The 26,461-nt window shown below is 39.4% G+C and overlaps 1 protein-coding gene across 1 annotated transcript in view; it reads right to left on the bottom strand.

Moving 5' to 3' along the window:
• The window catches only part of camk1da (calcium/calmodulin-dependent protein kinase 1Da), a 58,487-nt gene that overhangs the window by 19,569 nt on the left and 12,457 nt on the right, over positions 1-26,461 (bottom strand). The window contains exons 2-3 of the mRNA XM_082167089.1: positions 9,177-9,308; positions 4,581-4,655 (exon numbers count right to left, since the gene is read on the bottom strand). Of these exons, the coding sequence (XP_082023215.1) occupies positions 4,581-4,655; positions 9,177-9,308 (207 nt within the window). The remainder of the gene's footprint in view (positions 1-4,580; positions 4,656-9,176; positions 9,309-26,461) is intronic.

Genomic DNA, 26,461 nt, shown 5'->3' with positions numbered 1-26,461 from the left:
TGCCATACGGTGTCGTAGAGCCTGAGGGTCCAACATGCATGAAGAAAACAGTCCATATCTGATCTTTAATCACACTTGCACACACACTTACATGCAAATTGTGGAGTGAATTATGGAAAGAGTTTCTAAACTGCATCTGTGAGATCATACAAAAAGCAGATTGGTACTGTTTAAATATTCATCTCAACACCATATGCCAAAACGTTCTTCATGTTTCTCTCTAACACACACACACACACAATTGGCGCAACCTATTAACAGGGAAAAGAGGGGCAGGCTCCCGGCCAACTATCAAATTAAAACTGTGGAATTCAAATTCTAATGCGGTTTCCAGGGGGTGAAATGAGGACGGAAAAAATAAATGTCTGTTTCCTCTAATCCTCCTAACTTCCCTCTCCTCTCCACATCATCAGCATTCAAAGTTGAAATGAAATCAGTATTGACCCTGTTTATGCTTCGTAATCTCTCATCAAAATGTAATAAACGTCCTCTATCTCTAAACCGAAATTCCTTTTCGGCTGATGTCAGCAACCTCTCGCCTCCAGCCACCTGTCATTGAGACCACTTTACACGATCAAGTCAATTCCCAACCGATGAAGTAGATCATGCACTCTCGTTTCTTATCTACACATGCACATCTAAATATAGACGCAATCATTCAAACAGTTTTCGGATACATAATCCATAGGGAAGCATTTTAACTCTTTTACTTTTGCCATGACAACGTAACACCAAAACGAACATAAAAATCATGATTTAAATTATTTTACAGGCCAAATATTACACAATAATTAATATAAGTGCCATCTAGACGCTTCACATTTTTAAAAGAAATTTGAATATATTTTTGTGGTAATCAACACATACTGTTGATTGAGCTTCACTTGTATTCAGCCCAGAATATTCCTCTAATATTGCAATTATTTTTGATTAATAAATGTAATTTATTCCTGTGATGGCAAAGCTAAATCCTTCAAGAAATCATTATAAATCATTCTAATCAGACTTTTGACCTATAATGCTGCCTGAATCATAATCATATACTGATGGTTCATTGGCCAGAGGAGAACTGGTCCCCCGACTGAGTCTGGTTTCTCCCAAGGTTTTTTTCTCCATTCTGTCACCTGATGGAGTTTTGGTTCCTTGCCACTGTCGCCTTTTTCGCCTTTGGCTTGGCTTGCTTAGTTGGGGACATTAAATTTAACATTTAATTTAATATTCAACAATAATATTGATCTGCCTGCATTGACACCATTATATGAGAACTGAACTGAGCTGGACGATGACATCACGGTTTACTCCAGAGCGGCTATATATATGTAAATGAACTAAATTAATAACTTTTTTACAACAAAAATTAAACATCACTGAACTTACTTATGCTGGACTGTGACGCTATTTTCTTCTGGAAACAAACTTTGTTGCATTATTTTCCTGTTATCTCTGTAAAGCTGTATTGTAAAAAGCGCTGTATAAATAAATGTGACTTGACTTGACTAATATGCTGATTTGCTCAAGAAATATTTAATATTAGCAATGTTGAAAACAATACTCAATGTTATTTGAAATTGAAAACTTTTGTAACATTATTTTTGTAACATTATTACTTTAATAAGTCACTTTTTTAATTTAAAGCATCTTGCTGAATAAAAGTAGTCATTTCTTTTTTAATGACCCCAAACTTGAATGGTAGAGTGTGTCACATTGTAATTGCAAAATTGGTTGTGAAAGCCATTTCACCACTAAACATAGGCCACATTCACACAGTTCTCAGTTCTGTATTTGAGTCCTTAATTACGTAACGTTCACACACAGTTCAGTTATTTACAGGAGCGATTACTGCATTGTATAACCGAACTCCCAACTGTAAGTTTTCAGGACTCACAACTAGTTGTCTGTCACTCATACAGTGTGAGAGCCGCTCTGCGCTGCACAAACGCGTGTCTACCGTGTGTTGTGGGTTTAGCATAACAGATGGAGATATGAGCTGTGTGTCATCTGAAGGTTTTAGGTCCAGTCGCTGTTCTCTACCCGACCTGCTGCCGTCAGTTTTGTGTTCTACACACACATCAAATGCTCCACTCTCGGTTTATGAAGATTTGGCTGATTTGGCAGCTCAATTGGACTCTTGTTTTATCAAAAGTGATATAACTTTACAGTTTTATGGACGTTGCCATCTTTGATATTACTTTGGTCACTGGTAAGAGAATACAGGCTTGACTCCTGTTGCACGTTCATAAAGAGGAGCTACTATACGTTCTTTCTGAACGAGAGATTTCGAGACTCACACCTGTAAGTAAATGCGGCTGTCAATCCTCAAAACTGGGGCAAAAATGCGTTTTGGTCGAACACCCCACAAGTGGGCGACGCTAAATACAGGTGTAAACGGGGTCTAAAACGTTATGAGCTTGTCCACTTTCGACTACTTCCAGAGGTAAACGAAAACGCATTCGACTGGATTGCTTTCGTAGTGTAAACACTCATGTGGTCGAATGTGTTCCAACAGCCACAAAAGACCGTCTACTCTTCGTCTACTGACCTAATGTGTAAAGATTATGGGAAGCGCACTAGACGGACGAGATTTAATCTTTATCGGCTAAAGACTCAAGTTTGGTTTGAAGATGAAAAACGAACCAAACACTTTGTTCTCTAACCATTCCTGATTTCTAACACACACTCACAGTGTTCGGTGTCGTCTTGCAGAAACGCAAAGCTGATGCTCTCCATTTGCTTTTCTGTCGCCTCCGGGTGTGTTTATTTGTAAATTGTGCAAGCTTATTTTGTCCATTAGATCGGAAGATCTGAAAAAGCCCATACATTTACCCAACCATAGATCCTCCCCTCGAAGAAATCAGGACAGAAGTGCTTGAAAGTGGACAAAAGAGACAGGTGTAAACCTGTGAGAGAGGTCTGTTTTTTTTTTTTTTTTTGCATGCAAGACAAGCAAGATGCCCTTTGCATTAAGATGCGTGTGATTGCAGAGCTGGAACGATTTGGACATTCTGCTACCCATCATCAGCGTTACGCAACGCATCTACGTCAGCATCCACAGTCCTCAGCCAACTCACCAGACTGCCACCCTCTCTCCTTCTCTCTCGCCAGATCTACATTCTTCATCGTCCACTTCACCATGATCTGGGTCGTGGCCCACAACGCCATGACCATTTTTTTTTTTCTTATCGCTATACAGATTCATTTTTGTGCATTCATGAGCCATAACTTTAAACTGAAGTGAGCTGAAGTGAAGGACAGTACAGAAGTCACTTTAATTCTTGTGTAAGAGGTCGAACTGTCTCCTGCTGTTTAATCAAAGAGTAAAAACTAAAAATACACCATTTTAAAGTGCAGAAATGTATGAGGATTACATGCAGAACATGATTTCACCAAGTGCAACATGTTCCTGGATCAACATTCAGTCAACCAATCAGATTTGAGGGACAAGTTTAGAGTTTATGTCAAGTTTAGGCTTACAAACAGGGTTAGTTGCTTCTACATCAGTGTTATTCACCTATAATTTCCCTCTGATTTTAGGGATAACTTATGGGTAGGGTTAGGTATCGGGGGTAGTGACATGTTTAGGACAACATTTTTGGACAGGAATGTTGTTCCACAGTATGTTGACCCAGGAACGCATCTAACTCGGCAAAATCAGGACGTACAGATTACATAAAGATGAGCATTAAAAGTGTTTTGAATGTCTTCTGCTTATATTCTTGCACTTTTATTTCTCTTAACCTGTCAAGGTTTCTAGATTTGTAATTTAGTTTTACATGATCACTTTTGCTCTGACCCTTAGAATCAAACAGGCTGTTTTTGCTACTGTACTTTTAAGACTTCAATATGTAAATGACCTCTGTTATAATAGCTAACCTCTGCGCATGTGAAATGAGTTAACGACGCCCCCACTCGCTTGCTGAATACTGATTAGGTGATGATGATGTGGGTGGTAATATGTCAAAGTCATGGTTCACTCAATCCTCAGTTCTGAAATGACTGAAAATCATGAACCACATATGTCATATTTGATTTGTGATCTACAGCGGAGTTGAAGATTTTCACTGAATAATGACAGATTTTTCATTTTTGGGTGAACTATTCTTGCAAGATGTTCATGGTGATATCACAACAGGCGGAGGAAGCTTTTCATTGTTGCACTGAACTAATTTATTTCAAAAGAGTCCCTGACAAGATACCCACACATTCTTTTTATCAAAGAATCCTGAAAAAAATCCATTATGGTTTGCAGACTTTGCACAAAAATATTAAGCAGCACAACATAAAAAATCTTACCAACCCAGGGTCGAGTTACTGTATACCATACCTCCCTCTCCTCCCAGCTGAACCGAGCGAAAGTGAAAGCACAGAGCGAGCACGCATTAGAAAGCGTTTACAAATGCGTGCAACCGGATTGGTTGCTTTCCACTAAGAATGCAAAGCTGAACCAACGTCACCCCCCACCCCCCATATACATACATATAAGCGGATAATTGTGTATTGCTTGTTAAAATGTGCATGGAATGAACAGAAAGACAAGAGAAAAATGCATTGTGGGTAATTGTGTATGCGTCGAACATACTCACAGCTGCATTATAAGGTAAAGGTGATTGGAGCTTTCACAGATGTCTTCCAGTGCCACTATGTTCTCATGCTTGATTCTGCAAAACAAAACACATGAAGCTCATTGAAATGCACAATTTGACAATTTAACATGATTAAACTATTACTAGTAATACAATAGAATGTGGTATTTATATGTGAGACAGAAATTCCACTGATGATTCTCAAAATAATGATCTATCTTTATATCTGAAACACAACATTAAAATAAAATAAATTCTAAAACTTTATTATCTCTTTTTATGTTTATATGTTATGCTTTATCATGTCATAGTTTTATAAAGTATTACCATTGTGACTATATATATGGCAGCTGAGCCTGCCTTCATTTTATATACATATAATGAAGGCAGGCTCAGCTGCAAGAGAGAGATTTTTTTTATTTTTTTTTATTGCAATTTTAAAAACATGCATTTAGGAATAATTTGTGTGTGTGTGTGTGTGTGTGTGTGTGTGTGTGTGTGTGTGTGTGTGTGTGTGTGTGTGTGTGTGTGTGTGTGTGTGTGTGTGTGTGTGTGTGTGTGTGTGTGTGTGTGTGTGTGTGTGTGTGTGTGTGTGTGTGTGTGTGTGTGTGTGTGTGTGTGTGTGTGTGTGTGTGTGACTGCAATCTGGCTTGCTTTGCTTCAGGGGTTTGTTTAGGAAGTGAATTTAAGAGAGTGGAACATTCCGGATCTGCTCATAAGCATATGCATACTTCAGTGGCGTGCATTTCCATAAGCCCATAAAATGTACAATAAACACCGCAATGTTTTATGCCATGAAGTTGCACACACTACTAGTGTGTATCCTTTTGTCACTGAAATTAACATTCAGTACACGCATATTTTACATGCATTTCAGTTTAAGGTGAATCATATATTTAAATTTGATTTAAATATTGTATGTACAGTTTATTTTCATATGCCAAAACAAAAGATGAAATGGCTTCTAAAGTTCATGAAGCATTTAGATGCACAGCTAGAGTAATTGTTGTCCTCTGATGGTGCCTGCTTTAAAAGCGGCTTTTCATCTCTGTCATATCAACTAGCAATATTTTTTGTTTTGCTTTTCTTCTCCTCTCCTTCTTCTCTCCATCCCTGCAGTTAACATCTCTTTCTCCTCTCGTCATGGTAACGCAGTCACGGCGGTGGTGTGTATACACATTAGCGTTGCATTTTAAGTGAATTCTGATCAGCGAGTTGGCCAACTGGCACATGATAACAGGACGGGCAATGACGCAAGTGAACGGACAATAACAAGATGCACACGCGCACACACACGCAGATAATGGACATCGGCGAGTGCAGATAAAACACTTGTCCCCCCCCACCCTAGTTTCCTATAATTAACTCTCTTTGTTCATCCATATGTTCAGAAAAGGTTGATCCTCATAGGTAAGGGGCAATCGTCAATCGTCGTCATAGGTAAAGAACCGGCTCTTTCACTGCCGCTCACCGCTATCTGAACCCAGATCAGGAAAAGTTTTCAGTTCAGAGGAAAGAGAATAAAAGACTGCAGTATAACGCCTCAGGTGTTTGTTTTTGTCAGAAATGCTCCTCACCATGTAGTTTAGTTTAATATATTAAAGAGTTCCTGAGGTATGGACAAATCTCAATCTGAACGAGAGTGATTCATTGAGATGATGGTTCCGTATTGATTCACGATTCAATGAACTGGGAGTCACCTCTGATGCAGCATATTAAAACGTTCGCTCTGGAAACAAATGAATAAACAACGAACGACATGCCGGCTTTCGATTCGCCCTTTGACATATTGATTTTTCAAAACTGATTATGGAAAACTCGTCTGGCAGAGGATTACAAAGCCATTCACTGGTTTAATATCCCTCTTTCATGCATTCGCTTCTTCCCTCTGTCTGTTTCTCTCTCTCTCTCTCTCTCTCTCTCTTCTTCAGCAGTGAGTGGGCAGAAGCTGTAGCACGACTCATTCGCTGCCTCTGAAACCATCTTCTCTTTTGATTCAAGAAGAAAAAGCACTAAGGAAAAGGGTGAAAGCAGGAACAAAAAACACTCTCTATTCCATTATTTCACAAAAAATGCTACGGCGTGCTGATAAAAAGAAATAATTTAACAATAAAAAAGGTAGAATAACTAGATATTTACCTCTGAAAGCTGAGTCTCACTCTCTTTTATGCAAATCTTTGGATTACATGCTACCAGGTGCTTTTAAGTAATAGTCGATTCACATTATCTGATGTCTCTTATTAAAGAAAAAGCACAAAAGAGATGTCTTTAATATCTCAATTGTTACTCCAAGACAGCATTGAGATTCACTGGAGATCTTATGCTTCTCAGATTTTTTACTGTAAAAATAAATAAAAAATTGTGTTTCAGGTTAAATAAATAAGTGTTCATGCTGCCTTAAAATTGTAAGTTTAGTCACCTTGAAATGTGAGGTTGTACTCAGTGACAACTTGGATATTTGAGTTGACTAAACTACTTCAATGGGTCAAAAGCACTCAGTTAATTGCAATTAATATAAATTTAAACTATAATACATTCTATAATACATACACTTAAGTATATTCTTTTAAAGTATATTATTTTCATAACATATCTTATTAAAAGTATGCTAAAGTGTACTCTCATTGGTCCACATGACTGTATCTCAAACTTTAAATATTGCTTGATTGACGGTTCGCTTTCAGTGGGGACCAAAACATTTATCACTGGAAACTTTGCAAACTCAATCATGTCTCACAAGCTATGAAAGTGTAGGCTTTGAGCAATACAATTTTCCCTCTGGGTTAGCAAGTCCCATGTCAGGATGAATTGAATTGACTTAAGTATTTAAACATTGCATTAGTCAGGCAGGCAGCATGCTGAGAGTGTACGTTTGCGATTCTCTGCGGGGATTGTGAAGATTAAAATATAACCTGTGAGGGCATCTCATTATCTCATTTGTAGACGCGAAGGAAATATCTTCTGCTCTTTCTCTATATCGTTCTGTCATACATATGCAGGCAGACAAACAGACAATAAACATGCTCTCGTTCGCTAGTGCGTGAGTGTGCTCGCTCGATCTAATTACAGGCCTGTGGCATCACCCATGAGATGGCAGACAAGCTGTCAATCATTTAGTAGCTATGATATGAGATGAGGGAGACAGAGACGTGACGGACAAAGCTGTGTGTCCAATCTCCAGGGTACGATCGCTGCTACAACAGAAGCCCATGTCAGAATCAGAGGCGGCCTTTTCTGATGAGTCTCGAGGGAAACACCCGTCACACATCCATATGTCAGACACACCAAACACACCTGCTTCCATTAGCACCGAGAGTGAGGAAATACCTGCGAAACAACATGTTAAGCTGAGAGGCTGTCTTGCTGTGCTTTCTTTCAGACAGAGTGCACATTCACAAAGACACACCTTTGTGAGTGATACAATAAGGACACCTAACACTCAAAGCAAAGCTGTATTTTCAGCATCATTACTTCAGTCTTCAGTGTCACAATCATTCTAATATGCTGATTTGATGCACAAGAAACATTATTACCTACCCTGGAAATCCAGAGTTCTCGCGAGAGCACAAGTTGAATTTGCTCAGCGAGTTTACTCTGGCGTCGAGTAATGATGCTCATTAAATATGCCCTTGTATCCGAGCTGCACCAATCACATCGGGTTATCTGATATAGGCGGGCCAGAGGCGAGCTAAACAGAAGACGACAGCGCTGTGACGTCAAAGTCATTAGTAAACATTGCAAGATGAACACCAGTTGTTTGAAACGGCTTTGGCCGCTACAATGAACGAGTTAGACTTGGCTTTTTATCTAAAAGAGGAACAGAAGACGGCGCTCGAATCATTCCTTTGCAAGAAGGGCGTTTTTGCTGTTTTGCCGACCGGACACGGCAAGAGTCTAATCTACCAGTTAGCTCCGCTGGTAGCTAAGCGTGCAGTGAGATTTTCAAATGCACGCTTGGTGCCGCCCCTCGAGCTGGCCGATTTTCATTAATCTTTCAGATTTAGGTCTGGATTTCTAGGCTACATTATTATCTATGTTGAAAACAACATTCAAGAACGTTCAAAAGAACAGCATTTATTTAAAATAAAAATCTTTTCTAACACTATAAATGTCTTTACTGTCACTTTTGATCAATTTAAAGCACCCTTGATAAAAAAATAAATAAATCTAATAAATAAAATCTTACTGAGCCCAAACATTTGAATGGTAGTGTTTGATTGAACTGCCACAAGTTTACATAAAATTTGTCAAAACTTTTACATTATAAATTAGATGTATTCCATGAATAATATCTGGGTTAATTTACTACTGTATATTTTAAAACTAAATTGGATCATATTTCCATTCCAAGCACAGTCAAAGAATCTGTCTACACTCGGACACAGTCCCCACGCCCGCCGTTTCATGAGGAGAGAGAGAACATCTGCGGGAGCTTCCCTGCTGTAATTGGACGAGGGCACCGGAGTTACCACGGTAACTGGAGGTCAAACCTCAGGCAAACAAGCTCCTATCAACTGGCAAACAGGGAATGAGTGTGGAAGAGAGAGGTGATGCTGTTGCCATGGGTACAGGTGTGGTGCGGGAAATGGAACTTACTTGCGTAGAACGGCAATCTCATTCTCGATGCTGTTCTCCTTCCCCTTAAGCGCTTTTTTAGGGATGCACTTCACAGCGAACATCTTTCCCGTGGACCTCTCCTCCGCCAGGACCACCTCTGAGAACGCACCCCTTTAAAAGAGAGAGACGGCTTTATTTATGATTGCAGAGCTGGGAAATATAGACGGGGTTACTTGTTTTCTACAGTAGTAGAACAGTGATTAATGCAGTCAAAATATTTTAACATGAGGGTTGTTATGGTTTTTGGACATGTACAATGGTAATACTTTGGCATTCTTTGAAAATCATGTAAATGTCAAGCTATATTATACATCAGAGCATCACAGTAATTTGATAAAAATGTAAAATATATATATAAATAAAATATATATAATATTCTGGTCTGCGACTTCTGGACCCCAATGTTTTCTGAGTGAAACTGTGTTTGTTGCTTTAAGTCTAACATATTTAATATTTAATGTGTATGAGTGTGCATTTCTGTACATGTTCATGCATTCACTGGCGGTCGAAAGTTTGGAATTACGTTTTTTTATACATTTTTGAAAGGAGTTTCTTCTGCTCACAAAAAATACAGTGATCAAAAATACAGTACAAACAGTAATATTGTGAAATATTAATACAATTTAAAATAAATGCTTTCTATTTGTGTGTGTGTGTGTGTGTGTTCGGTGTGTAGAGGGGTGGCCTGAGTTTTTAGAATACCCATTTGCTGATGAGGTCCCTGAGAAAATCTCCATCTCATTTGCCATCTGCCTCCACAGTAAAAGCTTTTAAAAATGCTGTGCAAAGAATTAGGGAATATTTGCTTAGGCAATCACACATGTTGCTATGCTGCTGCATTCACGAATTACACCTGACTGGACACATCGCCACAGATGCTTCCTGTTACCAAGTCACACACGCAAAACACTTTTTTGCTTTTTCTGTGTGGGTAAAGCCCATCTTTCTGTTTGTGATATCTTCTATCTTTGTGGTTCTTGGGTTAATCTCACAAAGTTTGTCAAGAACATGTCCGGGTCATATTTCATCCCAAAATCAAAATTAAATGACTGATAGATAGACAGACAGACAGACAGACAGACAGACATGTTTTGTGAGATTCACTTTCTTAGCGTTTCCTTGCTTGTGTTTGTTTGAAGAAAGAATATTCACAGACAGGATTAAAATATACAGAAATGTGTATAGAAATAGCCTAGTCTTCGCCACCACCATCCACAACATACACACACCCTGCAGACTTAATTTTTTCCTGATTAAGTCTATCATATTTTCTCAGCTCTGTTCAATGCAACATGAACATGAATCATAAGATGAATACAGGCTGGATTGGTAACAAGCATGCAACACCGGAGCCAAAATGAATTCCTCTAAGCTCCCCAGCAACAGACACCTCTGTACTGCCAGAGGTAGAACAAGGCAAAAGAGAGCAATTAACAGAGACAAAAAATTATAAGGACAACATGCTGTAATTATACTGTTAATGAAACAAATGGGTGAACATTTGGCAACACAATGCAAAGGTGTTCTGGGTGGTTGCTAGGGTGTTGGTAGGCTGTTCCAGGTGGTTGCTAGGGTGTTGGTAGGCTGTTCCAGGTGGTTGCTAGGCAGTTAAAAAGCTTTAAGTCTTTATGATATTCTTGTCTCTACATATGGTTCTGGTCAGGCCTAGTTTGATACTTGCCAATAGTGGTCAATATTTTGTGATTACTAGCATCAAGTTAAGTGAATTTAGATTAAATATTGGATAAAATACGTGCCCGCCTTCCATGCCGGAGATACCGTTTCGAATCCCGCTCGGAGTGTGTCGAATAGGACCGGTTACATTTGGTGCCGTGACCCGGATGGGAGTGAGGTTTGGGGTGTGAGTGTAACGGATACTATGGAAGTCAACTGCATTATAATGTCTATCACCCACCTTGTTCTCTAAATATTGGCATCAACCACCAATTATGAGTGTACTCAAACTCCTAACGCAATAGTAATAGTGATGCAGTGCCTATGCAAAGCAACATTAATGACACGGTCATGAAAATGACACATCTCATCTTTAATGAAAATGGAAAGAGAGATGAAGACAGGAAGCCCGGGAGGAAGGGAGGGGTGCGACGACAGGGAGCATGGCACGTAGCAGGAGACAAAATCATGATGAATGAACACTGAAGAGAAAATGTGAATGAAGCCGCCAACACGCATTGCCACTGCAGCAACACACACTCACCCACACATCCACACACACACATGCACTCAATAAATGACATTAATTTCAGGCCACAGGTGAGAGAGTGACGTGTGGTAGATTTATATGATATGTGAGAGCCTCTACCTGTCAGATGTAATCAAGCGTGTGTTTTTTAGTGTGTGTACGCATGGCAGGCACGTTGCGACAGACTCAAGGAATCGAAATCAAACTAGATTCAGCTAAACCAGCAAGACCACAAGCAAACACACACACACACACACATATATAAAACACCGGGCAAATCATTTCTGTATCCACAAGACCAGCTGCAGATTGGAGCCCCAGCTGCGCTTGTGATGTAACATCTATGTAAGGGAGAGGGCAGCAAACAAGCAAGAAGAAAAATGAGTTCGAGGAAGAGATCGTGTTTGTAAATGTGCTTCAATTTGTGCTTCTAAAGCGAGGGCAACGGCCCACGAGTTTTTTCCCCCTTGCCGAATGACTGGAATTTTGTCTGCAAGGCTCCACTACCTCTGTGATTTGCGTGAAAATAATGCATTGGAGTTTCCTAATGCTATTGTGTGTGTGTGTGTGTGTGTGTGTGTGTGTGTGTGTGTGTGTGTGTGTGTGTGTGTGTGTGTGTGTGTGTGTGTGTGTGTGTGTGTGTGTGTGTGTGTGTGTGTGTGTGTGTGTGTGTGTGAGAGCTAGTCCACTGCTGAGAAAACTATATGTCAATATGCATCGACAAGAGCTCATACGGGAGGGAACCGAGCAGCGGTGATTGTCAGTCAATGACTCATGTGCACACAAACACACACATCCTCACTGGAGGGGCTTGTGTGCCGCTGCGTTCTCCTCTAGGGAACGCTTCACAAATTATACACATAGCATCCACTTATTACTGTCTAAACTGGAGAGAGAAATAGGCAGACAATGAGAGCTGCTTTAAAGAGGACAGGATTGAGTTACGATTAACATGGCCTCAATGAATGTTAATCACACAATGCATCTGAAAAAAATCATAAAATCATGTTTAAAAACCAAGCTTAAGAGAAAAGCTCAGACGAGAGGCGTATAATGGAAAAAGGAAACCATCTGTATTGGCTTTCACTGAAATTATATCTCCTCAGACAACGTGGTGGTCCTCCAAATCCTCCAAATCTACTCTACATTCAAAAGTTTATCTGTTTATCAAAGAATGTTGCGTTTTGTGTCATCGGGTGGACTTTTGCTGACAAATAAACAGGAATTTCTCTGTCCAGGTAACACTGAGACATACAGTATACTACATTACATAATACTACTGACATTGTAACAATACAAATCAGGTTAGAAAATAGGCGAACTTACACTTCAATTGAGCCCCTAAATAAACCAAATTACATAAAAGAAGAAATAATTCAACAATAAACATTTATTTAACAAAAATAGAAATCTTTTCAAATCTTTGATCAAAAATGCTCCCCCAAAGCATTCAATGTGTAAATGTGCTACCAAGTGCCATTTCGTGTAGTATAATTGCTTTAAGATTTAGGTGAATAATGTGCGTAGCTCTCTGATGACGTCCTCCTTTCTGAAACATTTCCATTTCAGCACTTTCCCTGTCACTCATTAACCTGATGTCAATAAATGTTGCAGTTCATCATGAATTTGGTTATTCATGCATGCGTCTTGGACACTTCCCTTTGTCTGACACTTCACTCCAAATCCGCTTTGTTACAGCAGTCTAAAGCGAGACTGATGATGTAATCAACTAGCAACTACTCAAGTGAGCATAAAAAGCCTTAAAAATGAGAATCTGAGAGTATAAAAACAGTCCTCATTCTCTAAGGACTGCATTATTTTGCAAATGCAAAACCGCTTTGCAAATCACCATTGGAGACACAATGGCTCGTTTCAATTATTTTCTGCTTTAAGTATTTCTAAGCGTTTTTTTCCCGCAACGGATCGGTATTCCTTTTGATGTTGACGAAACTCTCCCTCTGCCAAAGGAAATTAAAGCAAGAGCAAAAATCCAGTGCGATTGATTGCCTGAGTCTCAATCTCTTGTTTAGAGCTGTCCGATTTCCTATTAAAACACAGGTGCAAACACACAACTTTGCATTAAGGAGAGGTTGTTTGTGCTCAGCATCCTTTAAATGTTTTATTGCCTCTTCGATACACTGGCACCTTGAACCAACAGCAACACGTCGCCCTGAAAATACTCACAAATGTGACTACAGTATGCGTATCTCTCACCCCGAGCGTGTGTATGTGTGGGTGTGCGTCAAACTATAAGCCTGGTTTGGATATGGTTTCAAAGTCTCGCACACACAGACAGAAAGATAATGCTCCGCTTCTCATGTTAAAAATAAAGTTACATCCCTGCTAGATTAGGTGCACTTGCTGAGATAATCTCAGCACAGCGCCAAACTACTACTACTTTTCTATTTGACCCCCACTCAGATTAACAGATCAGCAGCTGAACCTGACAGAAACAATTTACTGGAAGTTTTTCTGGTTAAGTAGACAAGAGCAGGAGGAAATCGGACGGTCAATGTGTAGTATGCACTATGAATATAGGTTACAATATATTAATAAGCACCAATAATAGCATTTTAAATGATTTTTGAAGAAGGTAATATTAGTATAAAAGTATATAAATATATGTTACTAGAAAGTATCAGGTGACAAGGTTCATTTATAAGGGTCCAGACAGAAGATCATGTGGATTAGTGAATGTTGGAATCCCCCCAGGAGTGCATGCACTTCCTACATAGACGATGAGATGTAGCTGCGGTTGAGGTCATGTGATCACATGACAGGTAGTAAATATAAAATATATAGTTTAATCAAAGTCCTTCTGCGCAGAAGGTTATGCTGACGCAGGAGCTGTGAAGATTTAGAGTCAATGCACAAGCACACATACTCACACTAGAATATTAGATCATCTCAAAGACACATATGCACACCCATCATGAATTTAATAGTGCTCTCGCCACAGCAGCCATCACAGTCAGGGTTGGAATATGTAGTAAAAGCTATTACACATACTGTGTGGTGCTGAATTCCCAGGCTAGATGCTGAATAAAACAAATAAATGATTTAAAACAACATAATCTGCAGGAATATGCTGAGTTTTGAGGGTACAGAAGCTATGTCTTTGCTTGAAACCATTTAAGTTGTCTACCCCAACGATGTATCAACCAAACCCTGAAGCTAACACAGAACCCATTATTTATTAACCACCGCCAATTAATCGTTGCAATTGGTTTCTTTGCCTGCAGCGATCAATACTCAGCACTGCAAAAATAAATTGAAGTTGAAAGCGTCAACAGCTTCGGTGTGTATGTACGACAATCCAACCACTGATCCGTCAAATTTAGACATTTGTGAATGCATAGTGGACATTAATTAGATGTTCTGATATCCACCGAAAACATGTTTTTGGAATGTTTTTTGAAAATATTTCAAAAACATTTGGAATGTTCGGATCAGATCAAAGTACCCTTCACGGTTGTTGCTAGGAAACCTTGCCACTGTAGCGGTGAGATGCTTTATTGATCTAACTGTCCGAAATAATGTATCGCCCCTTCCTTTAGTAATGGCAGGGGATTTGACATCCATCTGTTCATAGCTAAAGATAAAGAGCCATACAGTGTTTAACGGGAAAGCCTTTCTGCATACTGTATTTCATGCTCCCTGAGAAACTATGGCATATCATTTCTTGATTTAATCACAGTGAGTGCATTGAAATATGAGACTGGAGCTCTGATCCAAAACCTAGTGCGCTGCCTAGCTACCTGCCGTCTTAGGCAGCATACTAACTGAAATGAAAAAAGTGGATTTACTTCTGCTCGATCTAACCCATCAATGACTTTTGCTGGAGTAACCTTATTGACAGATAAAGTATATATATAAATAAATAAACTCAAAAAAAAAAAAAACGCTGAAAAAGCGTGGACAGGGTTATTTTTGCGACTGACCTTTTCCTTTCAGACGAAAGAGGAGAATCATGCACGGTGATTTACTAAGGTTTGCGCTAGTCAATTTACTGATTGCGCGTTTGCGCTAATTTGCCCAGTTTAGTAAATCTGGCCCTGGGTATCAGAAATGAGTTTTTGTGTGTGCATGCATATCCATCAGCCCCATGCTTCAAATAAGTTCTATTGTTGTGTGACACACTAACAGTGAAAAAGTTTATAATGGCGTGTGATTCATGCTGACACTCATCTATGGCCGTTGGCACAAATACAAGTGTGTGGGTGCGATTGACGAGGTGTGATCAGAGATTGTGTGTGTGTTTATGTGTCTACGTCTCCCTAAGGTCGTGACTCATTTGACGACCAGTGGGCTGCAGAAGCCTGTAATTTCAGTAAAAAGCCCTGAGTCATAGTCATAGAGCTGCACTAACACACACACGGCAAGATGAATATTTGGAGGATTGTTCTAAAATCACTGAAATCTGATCAAACACATTTGCACTCAATGCCCACCTGTGCTAATTGAACGTTTTTTTTTTTGTAAGGCAAGAGGATCATGAGTAATTACTAAAGCCAAGGTGTCATATTCTCTTAACCACAGTGGCTTTGGCGCATCAATTCAGCGTTAGCATGGCTATGAAGTGATGATCAGCCTATTGACAGCAAGTCTACAGAAGAGACAGACGTGAAACAGACAGATCTGTGAGGGCCAGAAGACACGAGGACACTCAGGGTTCATTGGGGATGAGGGACGGAGCTAGATCTGCACAAAATAGCACAGTAAAAGAACACTCACTCTGGCATTGCACGTACTCTTTCTGAGATATTATCCAGGGCAAGCCCAAAGGACCATGGGTAATTACACGTCTTATTATCTTCTCATTCTGACTGTGCGCTCCCTCCATTTCATCACTGCAAAATCCTACTTTTCTCTTTCATACTGCCTCTTGCTCGTTCTCTAAGGCTACATTCAGACTGTCAGTCCAAATCCGATTTTTGTGCATATCCGATTGAAATCCGATCAGATTTAACAAGTGTGAATGGCAAAAAAATCACATGCAATGCGATTTTTACAAATCCGTTTCGAGTGTTATAGGAAACATGCTGAAAGCTGCTGCAGAAACAAGGTTGTGTTGTTGCAAAGTGCCACATGAAGAGAAAATTACAATATAATGGAGACATGTTTCGAATTCGGCGGAGACGACAACACGGAATAAAGCCGTTCATACCAGCATCCTATGTTTCAGAAGATGTAGTATTCCAACCCGGCGGCTAATACTACTTGATACACAATGTGGACGTCTACAATTTTAGATCAGATTCCCATCATACACACAAATAATCGGATTTGGACTGACAGTGTGAACAGTCATTCAACATAAGAAGTTGCATGGCGTTAATTTTAGGTTATCAGCTTCTCACTATATGCAGCACCAGTAGAACTATGGAAAAGTGAAGATATTGTGTACACCCAATTCTGCTGAAATGGTAGCCTATAAAATGACAATAAAAAGCCAAACTGTGTAAAAGTACAGGGATTCTTTCCAGAGTAGAACTGTCATGGTAAACTGATGTTATCAGAGTAACACCACAGTACCTTGTAATTTACCATGGAATTACATTGCTTTGCTATCATATTCATACCCTATACCATTATGTTTACATGATATGCCAAAGAAGGGGTTTTCAAACTGGGGTCTCCAAATGTTTAAAAAGCAAAAATGTTGCCTGGCAGACAATAAAATCCAAACTGACTTACATTGAAAGAAGGAACTAGAGCTAGAAACCTGAATATCTATCTATAAATTACAGATATGTCTGTCTGTCTGTCTGTCAGTGTGTCTGTATGTCTGTTATTCGCATATCTCTCGAACCGTTAGTCTGATGGATTTCTACGGGCACGAGTGTGGATTGTTTGGATTAGAAATGCAAAAGATATCGGTAAATATATCGGTAAAAGAAGCACTTAGAAGGTTGTGGTTTAAAAATAAACATTCTGACATTTAGAGGGTTGTGGTTTAAAAATAAACATTCTGACATTAGAGGGTTGTGGTTTAAAAATAAACATTCTGACATTAGAGGGTTGTGGTTTAAAAATAAACATTCTGACATTAGAGGGTTGTGGTTTAAAAATAAACATTCTGACATTAGAGGGTTGTGGTTTAAAAAATAAACATTCTGACATTTAGAGGGTTGTGGTTTAAAAAATAAACATTCTGACATTAGAGGGTTGTGGTTTAAAAATAAACATTCTGACATTAGAGGGTTGTGGTTTAAAAATAAACATTCTGACATTAGAGGGTTGTGGTTTAAAAAATAAACATTCTGACATAAACACTCTATCAGCTAAACATTAAGTCAGCTACACTGTTTACTTCTGAATATTATATTTTATTCACGGCCATCATTTGTAGTAGCCTATAATGTAAATATATCGGTGAAAGAAGCACACATTGGCTTTTGCCGCTCTAGCCGCTGGCCCCTCCCCCTCTCACACTGCACACTGAGTGAGCACAGCGCAGGATCAGAGACAGAGAGGGTCGAAGAAAGCAGCGGAGCTTAAGTAGCGTTTTCTCGGAGTTCACTGTGTAGTCTGCTCCCTGAATCGTTGCGCTTATTCATTTGTGGATGTTAACTGAATCTGTAAGTCAGCTACACTGTTTATTTCTGAATATTATATTTTATTCTGGTGCGCTTAACGTTATCGCCACTGTGTAATAGTAGCCTATGCTATTCACCAACTAAACATGTCCTATTCAATGCGTTCACAGTCTCTTTCACGGCCATCCTTTGTAGTAGCTTATTCACAAACTGTTTGCTCAAGCGTAGCGTTTTCTCGGAGTTCACTGTGTAGCCTGCTCCCTCAATCGTGTAGTTCAATTTTCCATATGTATTGCATATCATGTCAGTATACAGTATTTGCTTTCTACCATGCATAAATAAAAATGTCACTGAACTTTTGCTGTGTAATTGTAACAATGAGCACTCAAACACACCGAACCAACAATTACTAAAAACACACACAAAAACTGATTTTGCACGGGCACTTTGCAGGGGCACTTTGCAAAAAAAACTAGCATATGAACACCCTAGCAAACACCCAAACCACTCACGACACCTTGGCAACCCTATAGCAAAAACATGGCAACCATCCACAACACTTCAGCATTAGCTGCGACTTTTAAACATGTTTTCTTCAGAAAATTTAAGTTTACTCAATCCCAAGATTAAAAGCCCATGCACAATTTCTTTTCATTTTCTTTGAAAGATGAGAAAGATGACAGAATGTTACCCGTGTGCATGGCCATGTGTGATGAATAAAAAGGGTCGGTTTTGGGTCACCACATTGGATGAAACAACACTAATACGCTTATCTGAAGAAGCCCAGCACCCTGTGTGCCCTCAAAACACACACTTTTCTCATAGAATAACACAGCTGAGATCTCACCCCCTTCCTAAAAGCCTCTATTATCAAACCTCTATGGAAGGTTATGGAAACCTCTCGCTCTAAATTACAGATGTGATTTTTCATTGAGCCACATTCATTTGGCGGATTGTGTGTGCGTGTACGTTTATTTGTGTGTTTTTGCAGTGTGAATGGAGTAACAGTGCACACAGTACTAACCACAGGAAGCCTGCATATTCTCTCTGTAGCTGCACCTGCAAACAGCAAGACAGAGATAGACAATGCATGCAAGGGCACTGTGGGGGAACACAGATGAAGCTCCATGGTAACTCTATTAAGATATGTGATCAAATCACATCACAGGCAGAGTCGGATCTGAGCGTTTCTACTGCTTTGAGCAGGAGACGCGTACCATCTAGCCTCCTGTTTCTGCAGCTAACAAACTAGAGAGGATACAGCTATCGCAACCTCTTACCTGATTCCTTCAGATAAATTTGCTTTGTCTGTGTCAAGGGAGCAGACAATCCCTTAAGCACATAAAACTAGAGACACACACACATTATCCTGTTCTGTTCTATTGTTTCCACTGATCTGATAATACTGATCTGATACTTAACCAGGAAATACAGGGGAGGAGGTGATGCACATCAAGAAACACACACACACACACACACAGGCCTCTCACGCTGGACCCAATGCTCTCGTCTCATACTGCAGAAAACCTGTGAAAATGCAACACAAACTCACTCAGATTCAGGACTATATGACTTATTTAACGGGACAGTTAGTCCAAGATTAAAAAGTGTTTACTCACCCTCGCATTATTCTGAAACCATACAAATACATAATGAAGAACTGCTTTTTCTCTCCATATCGCATCCTTCCATACAATTAATATTATAGTGGCCAGATGTTGTTCAAAGCTATCGCATAGTTTTAAAATATTTTTGGTAATACACTGGTAAACGTATGCTTTTGTTGTATGGAAAAGAGCAGCATGAACTTTCTTCAAAACGTCTCCTTTTGTGTTCCACGGATAAAAGAAAATCCTACAGGTTTGGAACAACATGAATGTGAGTAAATTATGACAGTATTTTCATTCTTTTAGGCTGAGACATACAAATATTATCCATTTTTTCCCCTCTGACTGTCACATGTACACATGCAACAAGAAAGCCCAGACATGTGTTAACAGGAGTAATAAAGCATCTGCAGAGCACGCACAGGATTATACTAGTCAGTATTATCAGGGCTTTGTCAGTGAATTACAAACTCATTTAAATAATCACACATATCCAGGGCCATTGAAGGCGCAGGCTTCGAGTAAGTGAACTTTGGCTGGCTTACGTTTCCTCTTTATTAAAGGAACCTGCTTCCATTAATGGAAGATCCTTTGCCAAGAACAGAACATTTATGAGGCAAACATAACCTTAAAAAAAAAGAAAATAATCGTCGCGCTTATATAAAATGTATTTTACCATCTGTGACTAGCAAATAAAAATAAATAAAAAAGTGCTTTATGTGGTTACATCAAATCTGAACTGTTTTAAGATCAAAAACAATATGATAGCTGTAAACTCATTACATAAGGTTACACTAATTAAATAATTTTTTAAGGTCAAATCAGGTAGAAACAGCTTTTTAAGCTAACAACTGCGCAGTCAATTTCAACTGATCATGTAAAACACACACATGTACTGATCGGTCCACTGACACACTCTTGATTTACAGAAATGATTCCACATGAGAGTTTGCGCATCAAAGGAAGGACTGTTCCATAAACTACAACAAAGAGCTTTCAATTAAACAGACATGATGAGCACTCTTGTACAACAACCGCAGGCCATTATGCAAATACCTCAATTACAGATCGTGTTACGGGAAGGGGACTAAACTAGTACAGTAACAGCCACTAACAGGAAAAGACCCCCATTCAGGCTGAGATGGAGATCAGTTGCTCTGCACTTCTGCAAAAGTATATCTGTGTTCTTAAACCTATAGTGAGCTGTCTATATAGGCATGGTCAAAAAAATGGCAAGCCAAAAAGACAGTAGACATTTGTAGACATTCCACGACCTGTTCAATTGGCGAAAACAAGCACAGACCAACACCAACAGCTAACACACTGATCCGATAAAACCTGACAAAGTGCCTATTGCCGTTAGTGGGTGTCTGTCGGCGCAGTGTGAATTGGCCTTTAAAAGGAAGCATAGCGTTGCTGCCTGTCTTTTGGTTCAGTTTTCATGCCTATGATGCCTTAATATGTTGTCTGAGTAGGCAGCTCACTGGGTTTTGGAACAGAGCTTATGCATGTATGAGTGAAAGAGTCATGCATCTCGGGTTATCCTCTTCATGTCTCATATTTCATGGCACGGTAGAGAGATAGAAGCTTTATCTGATGAACGTGAACAATAAAGACAAAGAAGGAAATCAGTCAGCGTAATAGCCTGTCCCGGCGCACGTACACCCCTTTATGAGCGAGAGAGCGAACCAGCCTAAGGTACCCCAGAGAAATCACAAAGAGAGCATGCTGGGATATTGTGGGGATGAATCAACCTTGATGTTGTCGGCGGTTTGAGCATAGCAGTTAAAACGCCAATGCACATATTCTCTGTATATCGTTCATTAATAACTCTTAATATTGTTCGGATTCAAACAACTGTCTATATACGAGTATTATACAGACCGGATTGGTAACACTGAGATTGCGAGAGAGGGAGTGTACGAGAGTGGTGAGAGAGTGCTTTATATTTGACCTCACTGCAGTCCAAGACCAGCACAACTCAAGGACAACAACCCACTGCTGGCCCGGCTGCACAAATGGGGCACGCACATACAAGACACTTGCATTAAAAATCACTTTATTTAGATCCCTTCTGAGGGGACAACCTGTAATGGAACTTCTTCAAAGTAGGTCTCTGATGAAACATGGCCAGAGAGAGAGAGAGAGAGAGAGAGAGAGAGAGAGAGAAAATTGTAGGGAGAAAGAGGTGAAGTGGAAAGAGAAGCTTAATGAAAAAGAAACCTTTTAAAGGACTGAGGCAAACTCTAGAGATGGTCCCGGTGTCATTAGAACATTTATCAGAAAACAAACTTTCACATATAAAATCAGTTTAAAATGAAACTTTAGCTGACATTTGTTGGAGATACTCATTAACTAAAGAACTTTATAACTCCCTCTATCATTAATTATTAACTGTCCATTACAATTATTAGACTATTCTTCATCGGTTCTGTGAACATGGCCCTCCAGTTAGAAATTAAGAGTGTTTTCACACTGGAATACTGAGAAAACTCATATCTACTCTAGTAGCTTCAAAAAGTATTTGGAGACTTAAGCCTCATTTCAAAATGTTTGGCTGTTATAGCATTAGATAACACAACATCAAGCCAGGTCGCAGTTATTTGATTAGCTATTAGATTATATTTTTTTTTTTTTTTTATTCTGAGGACAGGTAAAGAAATCTGTCCAGATATGATTATGAATAGAGTTGTTTGCAGTTTTGAGATAATGTGTATGAATTGAACTGTTTGCAGTCTCGGGTAGTTTATGCCAGGAGCAACAGTGGTTTAGGGGTGGTAAGTGCCATGATGTGTCGACCAGCTGGCATTTAGCACTGGGGTAATGACTGAGCTTTCAGATATCTGGGGTCATGCTGACATCCCTCTCGCTCAGCAGGTCAGCTCGTGTTCTGACTAAAGCTAGCATGCTTGTTATACAAGAGAACGTTTACAAAATGTTTCAGAACGCTGCTGCGTATCCTTGTGGGAGGGTTTGGTGGACCACAAACACAGAGAAGAAAATGAGAACTATGGCAACTGATGACCACAAAACCATGCCTGGCACTTAAGCCCACACAACAGCCACTTAGCCATTCGGCTCGCACTACGCATTTTGCATAAATCACTGAAGTTTCAAATGTTCATAAATGGCTTTGTGGCATACCTTGCTAAAATCATTTTTTTTTACTGTTTTGGCACTTCTAATAATCACCAAGTATTCAGATGCATTACTAGAAACACTGACCAATCTTGGCTTCATGTTTGTCACCACTAAGTGGCCACTAATGCCACTTAAAGTAGTGAAAGCATTATTCAATAGTCAAAACTATAGTCTATATTTGCTTTTTGTATAATGTTATCTGAAGTGGCTTTGTAATGGCAGGCTGCTTTGCTGGAGATGACTCTGCTGCAACGTTGCGGTGGTGTTAGGAAGGAGGCCTGTCAAATGTTCTGCCTTGCTCTGGGTTTCCACGTGGATCAGGTCACGATCACAGTGGGGCTCCTGCAATTGGCTTGAGTCTTATAAAAGAGCAGGGAGAACTAGAATCAGATATGACATAACAATAAAGAGGGAGGGCAGCTGAGAATCCTGGGAACACACAGAGTCACCATGAAATCAAAATTGACAAATCTAATTTTTCATGGAATATCGCAGTACTTATTATAAATGATTAATCATCTTTTTTTTTCTTCTTTTTTTTTTTTTCTTTTTTGAGAAGCTGTTTCACTTGGATATAAGTGATAACAGGGAGGAAAAGACTATCGTAACTTCTGTTTCATGTCCACTTAACTTTCTTAGGGCCCTATCTTACACCGACGCATGTATCATTCCTATTTTGCACCCGCGCAAAGCGGACTTTTCCCTCCAAAGAAGCACGTCGGTAAGTTAGGAAATACACTTGCGCTCCCGGGGGCGGTTCAGCGCAAAGAGGAGGCGTGTTCCAGCGCAAACGTTCCTTCTTGCTATTTTGCAGGTTTAGAAAACAATTGCGCCACTAACCAGGAAAAAAAATTTTAAAGTCAGTGGCGCGTTGCGCATGTTATTCATATGCTATTTTAAGGGCGCATGCTTGGCCATAATCAATGTAGCGTGTGCACAACGCGCACTTTGATTCTGTCATCTACACAGAGCAGCAGTTTTCATTTTTGCAAATCATACATTATTACGATAGATAGATAGATAGATAGATAGATAGATAGATAGATAGATAGATAGATAGATAGATAGATAGATAGATAGATAGATAGACAATTTATAAAAGCATACATCTAGCTTACTGTTTAACCGAAGTTAATTTGGGTGGGTTTCTCCATTTCAACTTCTCTCTTTTACGGCCGTGACGAGAGCGTTGCTCTCCTCGGCTGTGAACCGCTCCTGGCGTGCGCCTGGCAAATCCGCCGTTACAATAGCAATCCGCTATGGGAAAAGCGCGTCTGCTCTTAAAGGGAATGTGAGATGACACTCTGATTGGTTTATTTCACGTTACGCCCAAACCACACCTATGAATAATGAACCTACTTCAGACCAACCCATTTTAGATTTGCGCCTGGCGCAAGAGTCATTTATCCCGCCGGGAATATAGCAACAGCGCCGAGACCCGCCCACAAAGTTACTTGCGCTTGACACTTGCGTTTCATATCGTTAAAATAGGGCCCTTAGCATGTAAAACAGCTGTTTTTTTAAACGTTTTATTCTCAAATCATTTAATCAAAATAGTACTGAATTTTTGTTTTTGATACTATTTGGTCTAAATAAAAATAAAAAATTCACAAATATTTATAATATTTAACCATTGTTCATTTATCGGACAATTCACAATCATGTAATCATGTTTAACTTTTAACACTGAATGATTAGTACTTGTTAATAAAATCAACTTAGTACCTTCATTTCACTCAACATCATGATCGACATCATTTGGTTTCCTGGCGGACTGATTAAAAACCTGTACAGGTGAAAACAGGTGGACAATCTAAACAGAGCTTGCTAGCATTTTCCTGTTAGTGTTTTGTATGCAATAACCGGTCCGTGAAGTTGAAACTATACTCTAATCCCCCTTTTCTACTCTTGTAAGGATGCATTCAGGATCAGTGCAGGGCTTAGTTAAAGGCCAAGAAGATAATGAACAGGCTGTTCCAAAACAGTCTTTTTTTTATTTAGCCGTTTACTTCCAGTGCCCTTTCCAATACACTTCAACCTAAGCTTCACCACTATCCTCTACGCAGACGGTCTGTTCCCTCACAAAGCGGTTCCAAATGATGACTTTATCCCATAGCTCTAATCGCATTGTAGACCAGTCCTGGCTTAGCGGAGATAGCGATCGAGGAAACAACTTGATTCTCGTGAAAGAACTTAAGGTTGACGTTGATACAGATTAATGTGGCTACCGTAATAGTCTTAAATTGCAGCACTATTTGTCAGCAGGACTCACAGTGAATGCCAAAGCTCTGAGCCGCTAGGCTAAACGAAGATCCGTATTCCCGACTGGGCAGAAAACCTGGTCACTATTTATAAACGGAGGTTGATCCTAAAATACTGGGCAGCGCTTGTGTCGGAGTCCTATGAGCGTGTTAGAACACGAAGTAGTGACAAGTGGAAGATTGTAGATAATGACAGTAATTGAACACTAAAAGCTAATGCAGGAATATAATCTTCATTCTCTATTTTTGGCATCAAGTTTTCTGAAAGAGACACATCGAAATGGGAGGAGGAGCCGCACGGTACAAGAACTCATTCACAAGCGTAGAAGCAACAATAACAGCTATGAGCTACACACACTTATGCGCACCATGCAAGGCCACCCAGATGCAAAATTGCAAATAAAACAAAAATTCACCTTTAATACTTTAATAAATCAAGTAGTGAATGTTACTGTATAATTTGGCGAACTGTACTTTTACACAATTTTTTTTTTTCAATTACAATTATATTAATTTGAAAGCACTGAATAATCTGTAGAACAAATTACATTAGAGGACAGACAGGTCAAGTAATTGGACATAAAATATGTCTGTGGCTCTGTTTAAAATGTCATGCTGCTTACTGAATACTACCAACTATTTTATTGAAAATAGTATGTGATATAGTGTGCACTGTGCAGTAACAAACATTTTACATGACAAGACATGACCTCAAGTTGCATGCTTAATTCAGTCCAGTTATCATCTTGAAAATAAATGTGATTTATTTCACATTTTTATGAATTTTATGTTTAAAAAAAAACACTTTTGGCAGTTCAAAGAGGAAAAAACACAGTGGGAAAAAAAAGGAAAAGTTTTGGGATGCACCGATATGAAAATTTTGCCGATACCAATAACGGATAATTCTTTATATTTGAAAGCCTATGACCAATATATTGGCCGATAAATCTAAATTTCTTTGAGCCTGATTACAAAAGCAAAAGTCTCACCATTAAAATCCACATCCCAAGCAAGCACACAAATAGAATGTTCTAATTATAATTTTATGTAGCCTATATATGACAGACTTGCGATGCATGTTGAACGTAACCGATTTTTTCTTTCTTGAAGTGATTTCAATCATATTTCAAGCAATTCAAAACCATCATGGCAAACAGTGCGCATCTGAAGTGTATTAATACGGCTCCGCCCAAGTAGCAGTGCTTCGCCTTCTGAGAATATAGTTCCCAGTATATATACGGTTAGAAGATGGCTGAGTCTCACGTGACCTCGTTATTTGTACAAGCTGTGACTATACAAATCACAACATGTAAATAGGAAAATGTTGGCGTTATTTTGTCACTTATTGGGAGCAGTATGCTAGCTGGAGCCGTTTACCTCCAGTCTTCGTGCTAAGCTAGGCTAGCGGTGGGTGCGTCAGACAGAGTTACGGCACGCACGGAGATGAGAAGGGTATGTATGGACTTATCTAACTCTGGGGGATACGGTGAATAAGATAAAGTCCCAAAAAGTC

This window comes from Leuciscus leuciscus (genome assembly GCF_965113295.1).
Source record: "Leuciscus leuciscus genome assembly, chromosome: 4".
NCBI lineage: Eukaryota > Metazoa > Chordata > Actinopteri > Cypriniformes > Leuciscidae > Leuciscus > Leuciscus leuciscus.
This window is presented reverse-complemented; position numbering and strand designations above follow the sequence as displayed.